Source organism: Engystomops pustulosus, chromosome 5, assembly GCF_040894005.1.
Source record: "Engystomops pustulosus chromosome 5, aEngPut4.maternal, whole genome shotgun sequence".
NCBI lineage: Eukaryota > Metazoa > Chordata > Amphibia > Anura > Leptodactylidae > Engystomops > Engystomops pustulosus.
In genome coordinates this window covers 89,051,476-89,067,571 of record NC_092415.1, presented here as the reverse complement: position 1 = coordinate 89,067,571, position 16,096 = coordinate 89,051,476, and the positions used below count along the sequence as shown (strand labels likewise).

The 16,096-nt window shown below is 42.6% G+C and overlaps 1 protein-coding gene across 8 annotated transcripts in view; it reads right to left on the bottom strand.

Annotated features, from left to right (window-relative positions):
- Positions 1 to 16,096, bottom strand: part of PHACTR1 (phosphatase and actin regulator 1) — a 215,192-nt gene that overhangs the window by 34,685 nt on the left and 164,411 nt on the right. For all 8 annotated transcript variants that reach the window (XM_072152611.1, XM_072152613.1, XM_072152610.1 and 5 more), the window contains one exon: positions 5,204 to 5,284. In XM_072152611.1, the coding sequence (XP_072008712.1) occupies positions 5,204 to 5,284 (81 nt within the window). The remainder of the gene's footprint in view (positions 1 to 5,203; positions 5,285 to 16,096) is intronic.

Genomic DNA, 16,096 nt, shown 5'->3' with positions numbered 1-16,096 from the left:
CAAGGCGCCAAACGGGGTGGTGTGCACTGATGTTAAAAGTATTCTAGATGTCTTGCAGACCTTTTACACAGACCTGTACACAACAAGAACGCAGGCGTCAGGTACAGATATTGAGAATTTTTTGACTAAACTCTCCTTACCTCAACTATCGGCAGAGCATAGGGATATGCTGGAGGGCCCTCTGACTTTGGAGGAGATAGAAGAGGCAACGCAGGCGATGGCCAACGACAAGGCCCCAGGGGTGGACGGGATTCCAACGGAGCTGTACAAAAAATTTGGGGGAATCTTGCTGCCTAAGCTATTAAAGGTGTTTGAGGAATCCTTTGAGAAAGGGGACTTACCCCGGTCGATGCAGGAAGCCATTATCGTGGTAATACCTAAGGAAGGGAAGGACCCTCAGGTACCGGAGTCATATTGGGCCATTTCCTTGTTATCCACTGATGTGAAGATACTAGCCAAGACCTTATCCAATCGATTAATTCGTGTCATCCCCTCCGTTATTCATTCCGACCAGACGGGTTTTATGCCCCAGAAATCGACCTCTATCAATATCCGGAGATTGCTACTCAGCCTACAGATCCCTGCAGATAACATGGGTCAGAGAGCAGTTTTAACACTAGATGCCGCTAAGGCCTTTGATAGCGTGGAATGGCAATATCTTTGGGAGGTCATGCGGGTGATGGGTTTTGGACCTAATTTTATATCTTGGGTCAAGGTGTTATATTCTGCACCCAGGGCGAGGATACGAGCAAATGGAGAATTGTCTGAGTGGTTTCCCCTTACTAGGGGTACACGACAAGGTTGCCCTTTGTCACCCATGCTGTTCTCCATCGCCATAGAGCCATTAGCAGCGGCAGTGAGGGGTTTCGATATGGCCAGTTACACAATAAAATAGCGCTGTACGCGGATGATGCATTATTGTTTCTGGGAGACACCGGGCCCTCTTTGGCGGCGACAATGCGCCTGTTGGAGGAATTTGGATTCCTATCAGGCCTTACTGTTAATTGGCATAAGTCGGCCTTGATGGCAGTGGATCGTTTGGATGGGGCCTTGGCGGGATTGGGGACTCCCATACCAGTGGTTTCTAGATTTAGATATTTGGGGATCGAGGTCTCTCCATGCATATGGTGTCAGGTTCGCTAGGGAGATTGCTGGGACTTCTGGTTCTTCTGGTGGTACCGGCAGCGTTCTCCGAACCCCGGCGCGTATCCGCGCAAACTCCACCTCTCGTCCTGGGCAGCGGCTGCTAAGATCTCGCGCTGTCTAGGAGTGGCTGGGACTTTGAACCTCTGCTTGGTGCCTGGTTGTTTCTGCACCATGAGGGGTTAATTCCCAGATGCTGTCCAGCACCTATCAGGTTCTGGAGGTGGAGTTCTGGCTGCATAAATTGCAGCTTCACTAGTCACCTGTGCCAGTGTTTGAAAATCCCTTTCTCCACTCGCTGCTCTAGGTTGTATTGCTCAGTATCTTTATCTGTATTGTTGTTACCTCGGCTAGTTTTTGACATTGACTCTTTGCCTACTGATTTTGCTATTGACGTACCCTCTCGTTGTGATTCCGGCTTGTTTACCATTCTTTTGTGTTTTATGTTGTCAGTCTGTTTGTGTTTTCCTTCCCACACTTATTCCAGCGTATCTCGAAGTCTTCAAGTAGTCGCCCCACGGTTTAGCGTGGGGGGGCTATAGGAAGGGACAGAGGTTGGGGCAAGCTCAGGGCTCACTATCCCCTGTCTTTTGTGTACCAATCTTAACATATGGGACTTTGAAGAACTTAACTTGACGCCACTTCTCACTAAGATAAGAACCAAGATAGCAGCTTGGTGTAAGCTTCCCTTGACGGTAATAGGTCGCCTAAACCTTGTAAAGATGGTGATGATGCCCCAGCTGCTGTACGCCCTGCATAATGCCCCGATATGGCTACCCCTTAATAGGTTTCACAGGATAAATGCCCTAATAAGAGACTTGGTGTGGGGGCGGAAACACCCTCGCATCAAGCTGGAAACTCTGCAGCACTCAAAGACGAACGGGGGATTAGCCTTCCCCAATTCATGGCTTTACTATTTGGCAGCGCAGCTCCAACACCTACGGGGGTGGGGGGCTGACAGAATGGTAGGGGTCTCAGCAGGGATGGTTAGCTACTATTTAGGTACTACGAGGCTACTCATGACCTTGGATGGGGGGGGGGGGCTTCCGCCGGGAAACTGATTGGCTTCCGACAATAAAGCTTATTCACACCCTATGGGGGAAAGTGAAGCAGATTAGAGGGGTTACAGGCTTTACAGAATATACCCCATTATGGCATAATGGGACGCTCGGGGAATTTGATAAAATGGAGGATTACGAGTATTGGGTCTCAGTGGGCCTAGTTAAACTGTCCCAACTATGTGAGGAAGGTAGCATTAAACCATTTCAGCAACTGCAGGAGGAATTATCCTTACCGCACAGCAGCTTCTACAGGTATCTGCAGGTCCGCCATGCATTTGACACACAAAAGCGACTAACTCCCTTAGAAATCAGGAAGGATCCAATTATTCGATGTGTGGCCAATGCTGATTATCTACCAGGATTGATATCCTTTGTGTATCGTCTCTTATTAGATAAGTTCTTGGATAGCTACCCCCTTAGGGTTAGGCAGAAGTGGGAAAGAGACGTAGGTAATATCACGAATGAGCAATGGGAGGGGATACTGGAGGAGATCCCGTCTATGTCCATTAGTGAATCGGGTAGATTATCTCAAATCTATATTTTACACCGCGCTTATCGTACGCCCAAATATAGGTATCCGTCCTGATGATAACTGTCCAAAGTGTGGGGAAGCTCCAGCAGATATGGCTCACATGTTGTGGACCTGCACACATCTGTCATCCTTTTGGTCAGGAGTGCTGGATCTTCTTGATAAGGTTTTCTCTACACATTTGCCTAGGAACATACTGCTGTGTGTGTTGGGATGCATGGAGGAGGTGCAGTTGACTAAGAGATGTAAAACGGCGGTTGGCCGTATACTCTTGGTTGCGCGGAAGACTATTGCTGCCCACTGGATACAGCCTGTTTCGCCCACTGAGGCGGAATTTCTTACAAAAGCGAATGGGCTGTTGCTAAACGAACGGGCGGTATTCCAAAAAAGGGGGAAGCCGGAGAAATTTGAGAAATCGTGGGGCTGAAGGACAACGGGTCCTAAGCCCTAGAAACGCATAGGCGATTGAGCCGTGGCCCGCCACTGTGCGATTTCATTGAGCTTATAAACAGAATGAAAGCGGTACGTATCACCGAACCTTCACAAGCACCTATATATAGCAAAACTATGCTCAGCAGAAATCAGACTATCAATATGACCCAGCAGGCTACTCAGATGCAGATCTTTTATTGATAACAACCTGGAAGATTGACCTGAATACATAAAGTGTAATAATAATATCAAATATCTTGCACTTTAACTAATCTCACACATGAATAAACTAAGAAGGGGCAAATCTGGGAGGTTATGAATAACAATAAGTCAAGACGTGTTCTCCATACTGTGTGTTTCTGATTTATCATTAGAGAAAACTTGTTTTCTGCCTCTTGTAAAATCTTAGCAAAACCAATCAATCCGTCTTGTGGAGCTGCTATTTATACCTCTGGAATATAAAGAGCCCTGAAGAAAGTTTACTGGCACACCATGCTTCAGTGAATAGCTTGTCCATGTACAAAGAGGTTGTGAGTGCTGAGCTGCACATAACAAAGACTGGGCTTCACATTGGACGTGAATACTAGCTGACAAGCACTTCATTCTCTTATCCACAGCTGACTGCAGTTAGGCCGCATATATTTTTCTATAATTGTGAAACCTTAATTAATTAAATTATTATTGAGGAGATGCATAATTTATACATATACAACTCTGCAAATAATGTAGTAGCAAAAACGAGTCAGAGAGCTCCCATCTAGCTAAATACAAAAGTTCAGCCAGTTCTTGATGTATGCCGAGGTCAAAAAGCTGATAGGTTGATTAAAGCAAATCAAGTCGCCAAGATGTCATGTTTAATTGGTGACAGGTTCCAGTATTTCTCAGTATTCTGAACATTTCAGTAGTTATATTAATAAACATTACCAAAGATGAGCAGCTGCAGCCTGTGTTTCCTCATGCATTCTTCCTCTTCTCCACTCCATCCCCCTCTACTGCCTGCTTATTGCGCATTACAGGAAGTGGGGAGCAGGGGGCTGTGGGGAACGGGGTGGGATAGGAGGAGGGATGTGTGGAATATAGGAGAATGAGACACAAAGGCTTTGCAAGCAAGCATTATTGTGCTTCATATCAGCATTGGGTACTGAGCTGTACATGAATAACTGCTCCAACAGGTAGCGGTGACAGAATTAGTTACAGAGACCTGATGACAGTTGTCCTTTAAGTATAAAGTTGATAGTTTTAACTATAAAGCCCAATATATGGGCATCTGAATTCCACTCTTTATCCTCTTAGGCTGACTAATCTCAGGTGAAGATGCTTTATGCTGAGAGGCTGCGGTGTCATTTTAGATGCCTATATCTTGTGTTCTATAGTAGCTAGAATATTGTTCTGGTATCAGTGTCACAAAGTCAAATGAATGCAAGACTTGATACATTGTAATTGACAGATCCTGCAGTCATGTGACCTGTGATGTCAAAAAGATGGGAGGAGAGAATATTCAATTCACTTGGTAAATGAATGTAAAGGGGGCTGGCACTAAGCTTCCTGTGCCATCCCTAACCCATCCCCTTACAATCATATGTGTAGGCCTGTAGGGCCATGAGGCTATTATGCAGGTGGAAAAGGGTGGAGAGATAGACAGACATTGAGCTGTCCCTCCTACTATCAGAAGTTTTTTGTATAAGAGTCGTACCGCACACCATTGGTATGTAATATCTGGTCCTCTGGATAGGGTCCCAGTCCCATAAGTAATATAATATAGAATCCAGTCACAATGAGTTTGTCTTTGCTGAAGTGAACATTTATTTAGCAAACAAACATGGATGTGACAGTTCCTGACCTCCAACAGACACTGCAATATATAGTCATATAATATAAACGTGTATAAATTCAAGTAGCAAACTATGTAAAAAAAATAGAACTCTCTATAGACTTTTTTAAAATACTCTTTCTTAAATACTTTTTGCTTAATCTGAATATTTTGTCCTGTAGAAGTTTATCCTACAATGTGTTCAGACATACAGATATTGAAGTGTACCTTTATCAAAGATCTCCTTTAAGACTCCTCTCTTTATGAGTTCTTCTCTGCTCTGTCTCATTGAGATTTTCCGTTCTAGTGCTATGAAAAAGAACAGATGAAAGAATTACAATTTATGCATTCATTGTTTCACTGAATTCACCAGAAATGGCTAAATAAACACAAAGAGTAAAATATATGCAGCTATCAAATACTCAATACTCCTCAAAGAGTAAAAGAATCTCAGATAAAGCAATAAAGTGGCCGGGTGTTTTTCACACTAATTTAGATACCCCATGCCCTGGAGGACAGCTTCACACCAACCTAGACCAGTAGGGCGCTGGGGACAATTTTAATGGAAGTGTCCTAGTGTAAAAGTTGTAAAATTCAATGGCCCCGTCTTTTCCCAAAATGTTATGCATGTGGAGGTGTTTGCCACTTAAAAAAAGGGATTGGAAAAAGCAGATATATGTACCCCAAAGAATGGATTGTAAAGTATATCATCCAATAAAGATTTTAGATGGCTGGCATGACATTCATCCCATGAGGTGGATGATAATCCCAATTAGGAGCAAATAATCCTTTCTGATTCCAAATACATTCCTAAATCAATGCACCATCTGCAGACATCTAGTACCTTTAAACTGTTACATTATAATGATCTAAAAAGTAGTCATGTCATTCTTGATTAAACCATCTCAACATCCAGGGGTAGAGAGTTCCATTCAATCTGCTTACACCAGAAAACTGGAGTGCTTTGCACATGAAATGTGGTGCACCACATTTATCAAAGGTTTTAGACTATTTTTAGTTTTCCAATTTAGACCAAGTTATAGGAGGTGCATATTACAACTCCCCAGTGTTATACTGCACCAGAATTATCATTCAGCATCAGACCTAATGATTAATCTGGAGCAGTAGAAGACTGTCTACGTAATTCTACTTTGCACTGGTCTAAAGACCAAGATGCCCCCTTACTATATAACAGGCCTGGTGCATTAACCCAAGGCCCCTTGCACATGAGCATTATGGGGGCATATATCCAGCCGCAATATATGCCCCCATAGATGCCTATAGCATCCTGCCATTGTACAGTGGTGCACACGTGTGCCATCGTCAGTTGCCTGGAGAAAGATAGGGCAAGCTGTATCTTTTCCCATAAGTACGGACAGATGCCAGCCGTCCCTATGGAGAGGGGGGGGGGTGAACTGTGGTCATCCCTCCGCCTCTCCAGTCGAACGTGTCCTACCCCTGCGTTCCAGCCTGAGCGTAACACACGTTTGTAAGCATGTAGCCTCAGTCTTGCTGATTTCCTGCCCTTTTCTAGTAAGTGCTGATGACCTCACCTGCTTATGGAGTGACACTAGAGATGATGGGGGAATCACTGTAATTGCACTAGTTTTCTGGCATTTGACTGTCACACTGGTTGTTATACACCATATTCATGCTTTCTCTGCAACCCTTAACAACTTACTTCACTTTATACAGGAGCACAGCACCTCTGCTCTGACAATGTCGTGCTCCTGACACAAACTCCCATCTCCTGGCAGTGCTGTAGCAGGTGCTGGGTCGGTCAGGAGAAGGGCGTACGTGCCAGGATGTTAGAAGTTGTTGGAGCAGAGTTTTTTGTGACCCTGTAAACAAAAAGATGCACAGCAGCAGCAAATGGTGGTGCGGGACACCAGGAGCCTTGATGGAGGTGAGTATAGCCCACCAGTAAAGTTTTCATTAATGTTGGAAAACCCCTTTAACACCTCATATGGCAGTCTAAGCCTCCATGATTAATCTGACATCTTCAAACACTGTGCCTGTCGAATGATACAAACCCCCAATATTTACCAGTGTTGAAAGGTTTTTTTTATATTTTAATAGACTGTAGAGGGAAACAGTGGCAGGATTTGCTTTAAAAGGAGCTTAGAGGGAGCTGTAAAAATAAAATATAACTTATACTCATCTCTAATGCTCCCTTTCAGCCACAGCGCTGTCAGCCACTGCCAAGTCTCTTTTTATTTACAAACGCCGGTACTGTGGTCCTGCCATGCACCTGCTATACATTGAAACTCATGCTGTAGTCTGTGGTTGGACGGCACTGCAGACCTTTGTAAACAGAGAATCGGTAGTGACATCCGGCGCTGCGGGTAGTGGAGAAGGTATAGGATTAAAATCCAGGATAAACACTTAAACAGGTGTCTTCTAAGGGTGACGCCACACATGCCGTTTTGAACCCGTTTTTGGTCAGTTTTTAAGCAGTCCGCAAAAAACGCATCCATTTTTGACCAGTTTTAATTAAGATAATTGGTAAAAACCTGTCAAAAACTGATTTTTTTTAACGGACTGCTTAAAAACAGACCAAAACGGGTCTGCGGTTTTTAACGCATTCGGTTTTTACAATCTGAAAACCGACTTAAAAACGCCATGTGTGACATCACCCTAAGGCTCCAAGACATTGCCAGTATTTTCAGCAGTTATCTTTTATGTGAAAATCTGTGCTGCCTTACACCTGTAAGGGTGCTGTCACGCGTCGCGTTTACCGCATGCGTTAAAAAACGCATTGGAATAGCTGGAGAGTGATTTGCCTAATTAAACACCTCTTAACACTTGTGTTTACAAACCGCATGCGTTAACCGCGATGTTAACGCATGCGTTAACAACTGCATACGTTAACCGCAATGTTAACGCATGCGTTAACAATGCGTTAACGGTTGCGTTTTGTAAACACAGGTGTTAGCAGCTGTTTAATTAGGCAAATCACTCTCCAGCTATTGCAATGCGTTTTTAAACGCATGCGGTAAACGCGACGTGTGACAGCACCCTCACAAGCAGGCTCAATTTCTTCATTCTTCGAAGACATCTGACACCTACATTAATAAACAACGAGCACAGCACACATCAGATGTATGAGACAAGGAGCATCAGAGATCTGCTCTAGATAGTGACTTACAACTGCACTATCTCTTATTAATGGTCATTCTTATGACATGGAGACATTTGTCAGAATTTGCAGTAGTCAAATGACCAAATGTTCCCTGAATTTCTAAATATACTTAAAGCCCTACAGTTATTTCCAATATTTTGTACATAATATGCACATTTTTTAAATCAGCTTAAAGCAAACCAGGAATGTAATATCTGGATTGATTCCAATAACCTCCACTATGGGGCACATTTACTAAGGGTCCGCAGCCGCGAATCCGTCAGGTTTTTCCCGAATATTTCCGCTTTGCGCTGTATTTCACTGGATTGTGGCGCACACGATTGATTTTTGGCGCAATCGCGCCGACTTTCGCGCGACAGAAATCGGGGGGCGTGGCCACCGGAAAACCCGAAGGATTCGGACAAACCGCGGAATTTAAAAAGCCATTTGTGTCGCAAGATCAAGCACTCACATACACCAGAAAAAAGCAGGTGAACTCCGGTGGACCTCGGCGCAGCAGCGACACCTGGTGAATATCGGCGCACGGACCTTAGTGAATCCCGGCAGAACCCGAATCAGCGCCGGAGAACCCGCCGCTGGATCGCGACTGGACCGGGTAAGTAAATGTGCCCCTATGTGTCAGGATTCGGGATGAGTGGATCCTCTGGACCACCACGGGAGGTGGTACTAGCCGACACCTTGGACCGGAAGTGGCACCTGGTCTTTACCAGAGCCCGCCGCAAAGTGGGATGGTTTTGCTGCGGCAGGGTACCACCAGGTCGTTCCACAGGTGCAACTTGACTGTGGTGGCAGCCAAGGTCAAGGTACCTTTGCAGGAGACAGTCTTGTGGTCAAGTTCAGGCAAAGGGTCAGGGTAAGCGGCAGAGATGGAAGGTCAAGTCCAATCCTGGGTCAGCAACGGGAGGTCCAGGCAGAAGGGCAACGGGAACACAGGAATGGACAGGAACACACAGAAGAACGGGAACAGGAACGCAGGAACACGGGAACACAGGAACATGGGAACGCAGGAACACAGGAACTCAGGAGCAGGAACACGCAGGAACACACAGGAACGCAGGAATACTCAGGTATATCGCAGGGGAGCTTTCTCTATGCTCAAAGATGCGGAAGGGGACAAAGGAGGGGGTGGTATTTATCAGGGAAGGAAGCTGGCCAGGTGTCAATTATCGGTGTACAGGCCCTTTAAATTTTACAGAGCCGGCGCGCGCTCTCGGAGACAGGAACGCGTGCGCCGGAGCACAGATATCGCGGGGTTCGCCCCTGGAGCTAGGGCAGGTTAGTTGGCTGGCAGGCAGGCTCCGGGGACAGTGTAAGGCACACGGGTGTGCCTGCGACCCAAGATATGGGTCGCAGGGGCACCCCTGGCCGTGACACTATGCTGATTTAAAAATGCCTTTATCAGCATTCTGAATGCTGCCACTACTTTATAAAACTTTAAAGTGGTTTGCTCATCAAATTATAATCCCCTGTGATGGTTACACAATAAAGATAATTTTTAGTTTTAGTTTTATTGCTATTTCAGCTCCTACTCAGTGATGGCCAGTGCAAAATTAGATAATAGATAATGAGAAGGATATAACACACAATAACACACTACTACCTCACCTATAACACATACAGTCAGCTCTGCTACATGCATCCTGCAGTTCCCCTGCAATAACGCTGGGGAATGCTCCTCTTGTAATATGGGGAGGAGGGTCAGACAGCACACTGCATCCAGCAGACAGGAGAAGTTATTCATTAAAAGAATCTGCCCTGCCTGAGCAACGAAGATACACCAGGACTGATAGGCAGGTTGGAATTATGTCTGTGAAATGCTGTATTTTTGTTAATAACAGTGAATTAGAGAATATGTTATTTTGTTATCCTGAGTATACTTAAGAATGTTGTCTTTGTGGGAATACCCCTTTAATTCACATTACCAGGCTTCCTGCCAGCAGCATGTGGTCATGAGGAGAAGAGGGGTCCCTGTACCCATCCTCCCCTCTTTGCCCCGTACGTCTGCCATTTCCTGTAACGCAGTATGGGAATTACAGGAGCCCGGGAGGAAGCAGCAGAAGCTGAGGGAAGTTTCTTGGTGCAGAGAGGCTTCACACACTGGGCACACAGCAGGTTACTGTGTAACCCTTAAAACCCTCCCTAGATAGAAGAAACCAGCTGCTGCAGCACCTGTGCGCTGCATCAGGGGTTCACGGCTGTCTGCTGGAACTCAGAGCAGATATTAAATGGTGGCAGCCGCGGCCCCAGCTCTTCTTAAGGGCCCAGTCGCAGTCACAAGGGCCCAGTCGCAGTCGCGATCGTTACGCCCCTGCACACTCGCACACATGACCATTAATTAGGATGGATCAGACAAAGAACATGTATACCAGATGTGAGTATATGATACTTGTTGAAGATCACTAGGTGACCGCACACTGTGCATTCACTAATGCAACCAACGGGGTTAACCACCCAATTAGGATGAGGTATGCACGTGTAACAAATGTTGATTCATGTATGTAAGGTGAATGGGGCCATCCACTCTTTGAGCATTTTCTTTATGGTGTTTTGCATGTGCAAACCTTACTCTTTCTAAAGACTACAACTCTTTGAGTGGTATTCCACAACAACATCCGGCTTTTAAATTGAGCCCTGCATGGTATGACGCATTAATAGAAGAATAAACTAAACAGCATGGTATACTTCAACATCACTGAAATAAACAGAAGCTATTGAAACCTCCACCTCCTCTCACAGCCGTATCCAGTAACATGCCACGGCCTCATTAAACAGACTCATTTACGTCTTACTACTGGGTTTACTATAAAATACTACATTCATTAATAGTCTGCTCTATGAATCACAAATCAACACACATCATAAAACCACAACATTTACTCACTTTGCATAAAAGATATGATACTGAAACGGCTGTTAAAAGACTCCCCAAACCACAAATTTGGGCAATCAGTTGTTTGTGAGTTGTTTGTGTCAGCCTATAAGAATCAAAAGATAGCTCACAGACAAATTCAATGTGTGTAAGAATGAGGCTGTGTTCACACTTGGCATTTGCCTTGCGTTTAGAAGCAAAAGGCAAACCTCTGTGGGCGGTGCTAGGCCCTTTTCCATAGAAACGCATGTGATCGGTAAAAAGCACCCACAAACGCATATGTGATCGGGCTGAGCACCACCCACAGGGTTTTGCCTTGCATCTCAAAACACAAGGTAAATGCCAAGTATTAGCGAAGCCTTGCAGGTATTTGGAGCTACCTGGGAAGATAACTGTAGTATCCCGACAGTCACTGGAAGATAATTTTACTAAGTAAGCTTACACATTTGATGAAGATTATTGTCATGTTTTCGACAGTCACAACCTCCAAAATATAGTGGTTAAATAGATTAAAAAGTAAAGATATGTATATACTTTTTTAACGCATCATACATCTCATACATCTTTAGCCATAGAAGAGGGCATATGAGATACATTCTTGGCATTCTTGGAGGGCATGTGAGATACATCCTTGGTAGGGAAAGGGACTTCAGATACACTACTCAATGCAGGAGAAAGAAGGAGAAGAAAACAGACAGAGAAGCTGTTTCACTGAATAAAGTATATTACAAAGTTTACTATTATCACCTGCTATATTCATTCCTTCAAGTTGCAGCAAAAATGTTTAGATTTACTGTTTAACTTTGAGAGGAGTTTTTACCTAAAATAACAGTACCTTAGTAGAACCTTGGTCACTGGGGTGGATTTATCATGACTTCTATCTCTTTCTAGCACACAATGCACCCAATATACTAAGAGGCTCTGGCTTCTTGGTATATTGGTGCACCAAAGAAAAAGGATTGAAACATCCCGCTCCATAAAAACAGCTTGCTCTTTTATTAAACCTCTGTGGTGTCTATGGTGTCTAGTACACCAGAAACATGTCAGCTTTTGTGTTCTATGTATCTATGTTTTTATGGAGCTGGATGTTTCAACCTTTTTTCTTTGATGCAATATTGGGTTCTGCTGGAGGACTTTACATCCGTTCTGAGGACAAAACCGCAAGTGGCCAATTCGGTGAGCTGGAAAGACATTTTCTATAGTGACCATATTGGGTGCACTGTGAATCCTACACAGGTCCTGCCTGCACAGAATTCTACAATAACAAATGTGCCATTGAATAAAGGCCAGGAAATACAACTGTCTGGCTTGTACCCTACTTTTCTGGAAAATTCCCTCAGGTGTCTGCATACGTTAGATATACTACAACATAGAACCACCACATAGTTGACCTTAGCTGATCACGATAGAGAATGCTTCATACCAAGTGAGGCATCACAAAAGAGAATGTTTGATTTCTTATTTTCATTTAGAAAATTCATAATGAGTCTTGATATTAAGGAGCCACTTCTAAAAGTCCTTTACATGTTCTGCATTATCTGCCTATGGAGAATTTGAAGAATTAATTTACTATTTTAAGACTTTCATGTGGGTTGTGCAGCTGCAGATAATTTTTCCAGCCTAGCAACTCGCACAAGCTTGTATTAGCTGTGAGTTTTCAGAATAAGATGCTTGTAAGATCACATCTACAACTCTCCTATCACCCACTCCGCAATGTCTTGCACAATCCTCATTCTGCTGCAACTGTAACCAGTCATCTCACATGTTGAGGAGTGACCCGAATAACATCTTCCAAGTATTATGTACTCCATAAAGATCTGCAAAAACGACATAGCATTTAATATTAAAGGATCTATAACAAGCAAATCCTGCCAGTTCTGATACAAATTGTTTACCATGCTTTATACTGCATATATGAAGAGTTTTAGACCATTTGTAGAAATGTTTACAATGTATGAAAATCAAATGACTTTCTAGAAGGGGTGTGGATTCTGTGGAACAAATCATGACCAAGCTTTTGATGCTGTGTACCAAAGTTTCGGAGGTAAAGTTAGTAATTAAGGCCTATTTCCCACCTGGATCTGGGCTTTCCCATTTTAGGAATGATTAAGAGAAACTAAATAAGGAAGGTGAGTGGAAGGCAATTTTTACAATTTTGCCATACAAATAAAACAAAAATTACAGCATAAAGAATTAAACCATGACCCATAAACCATATATTTTCTGAAAGTAGACGCTTGTCCCATTTTCAAAATTAGATTAAGGAGTTTATAGATATAGGCACCTTACTATAACTTGCTTCAAAGAGAACATTTACTTTGATGGCAAAAAAGGGCCCCAATCTGAAAAAAAGTTTCATACCTAAATGTAGTAGAAAAACATGTGTAGAGTTTATAGTTTATTATAAAAATAATAATTATAACTTAAAGTGAGCAGATTTATATTTACCACAATAAACAGAAAGTGCTCACTCCATAAGTGCTGAGGAAGAAGGGGGAAGGGTGAGGCAGTGTTACAGTCTTTAAAGCCAGATCACAGAGGGTTGATTTTAGAAGGAAGGAGGCCATAGATAACAAATATAACAACATTGCCACAGACACAGTTCCTGGATCTATGAGTAATTGTCCCTGGTTCATCATGTTTGTTTTTGATTGTAGATTCCCTTTAACTGTTAATATCTCTATTTCTCTAGCAATCAGAAACCCAATCCTGGTATCCTATGAAAAGGGAGATTATCATTTTCAAATGACACTTGAACTGTAGAATTCTGGGTACCAGCAATTCAAAGCTATGGCTACTAGAATCCAGAATGTATTATCTACGTCCTTGGAAAGTAAGGTGCCATCCTGTGAGGAGATATCAGAAGCGCCCGTAGCGATAAAAGAGTTAAATGATCATATGTTATCTTCTGTTACGCATCTGTTAGTTGTGCAAAAATAAAAGAAACAAACTGCTGCACTAATTTTTCATTAGGAATAACGTGTGACTGAACCTGCCGAATGCTCCCATGAACTTATCCTAATAGTATGTGTAAAGTTAGACTACACAGAGCATTTATCATCCAGCATCATCACGATGATAAATCTGGGGCAGTATATTCATCTTTTACAGGAAAGGGAAGCATAGCTGAATATAAAAGTTTTTTTTTTAAATGGGCATGTTTCAACATGATATACCAAAGAAATGCAAACTAGACCATATAATAACACATTTTTTTAGATATAATTGGTACATTTGTCCAAATGTCATAAATTTTTCCAAATGTCATCAAACAAGCATAATGTATTCAACAAGCCAGTGGCTACGTTTCATGGTTTCCAAACTGTTTACATTTGGAATTCTATTTTTATTCCTACCACATATTTTTCAAATAACTATGCCAGACTAGATCATCTGTATGTGATCGGTGGGGGTCCAAAAACCAAAGCTCTTCAGTCAGAAGCAAAAGGTTCTGTCCACTTATAGTGGAAACTCTGTTTATAGCTCGTATTTACTTCAATAGGAACAGAGCTGCAATAACTTCCCAAAAAGGCTATACAGTGGATGTTGCCTTCTACTTATGGCTCCGTCTTATGTACAGGTTCCAGCACTGAAATGTTTCCTCAATAGCCGGGGTATGGATGTTGGACCTCTACTGATCACATACATCCCATACCTAACCTGCAAGCACAAACTGTGTAAACTTCTGCTATTATAGAGATGGTTATGACTGTGTACTCACTAAGATTATAATCAATATATCAAAATATTTGCTCCTCTAAATATATATGTAGGCCTAGGTCTTTTTCAATTTTGGTGACGGATGGCGCTGTAATCGCCAAAAATATAAAATAAGTGCAAAACCGTTGAAAAAGGCTATATCACAAAAAATACACATCAGATCCAAAATTTGAAAATAGATATACACAATATTATTCACAAAGCTACCCAACGTTAGCAAATTTAAGACTTAAGTTAATAAAGCTCTCCAATGTGTGAGAGGCGGCGACTCACTTTAATCCAACCCTGAAGAGAACAGAAAGCTATTACAGTCCACATTGTTGTTCCTCGGTTAAGCTGAATGTAGTGTCTACATAAAAAATTTGATTCTCCCAGCTGCCCCCCTGGGGAGGAGGATAAAGGGTCAGCTTTAGTTTTACTGGACAGATTTTTAAGAAATATTTGTCATATAATTTTTTTTTTATCCAATTTTTGAACAATTTTATACCCATTTTGATTTTCAGAAATGATAGCGGCATCTGTGAATGAAAATGACTTGAATCACAAATTAAATCTATGTAATTTTTAAAGATTTTAAAGTTGCCCACTGCCCCACCCCCCAGGGGTGGGAGTAAGAGGCTGTTTGGTATCACTGCATAGATTTTTTAAATATATCCAATATTTTTAGTTTTTCAATTCAATGTGCTTTTCATGAGATATTCCATTGTCTGGACCTCTATAGATATATATATATATATATATATATATATATATATATAGAGAGAGAGAGAGAGAGAGAGAGAGAGAGAGAGAGCTGCAGGCAGGACGTGTCCGTGTGTGAGCTCCTTTTCGAATGGAGAGGTAGGGGTAGAAGGAAGAGAAGAGAAGCTATTCGTGAGAAGAATCTGTCCCGACCCTAGAAGATGAAGTGTTCCGTGGTAAGGATTGTGGTTGAATATAAATAATACTATATAAACCCAGCGTGTGATTATTGCTATTATTCCAGCAGAAAGTTATTGCTGTGATTATTTTCAATGTACCTCTGGGATGTTTTAACTCCATAAAATATATTGCTGCCTTATGTTCCTATTGATTGAATATTAGTAATATTAATCTACACCCACAACTTTCTGCTATTCCTCCTTGTACCTGATGATATTTGCCCACCACGTAGCTATCCACGAGGACAGCATTGTTCCATGTAAAATGGCATTTACACTTGCTGGCATTTCCTTATATCCTGTGATATATTGCCTCCCATTTAGCAGTTCCAGTAAAGAACATTATCCGAAGCCTGTGCTAGCCTACAGCAGAATGCCTTTATGCACAGCAGATAAAGAACAATACATCAATGTGTCAATATTTCCTAGAAAAAAGTGCACACTACACTGCGTAAACAGAAAATACTGCC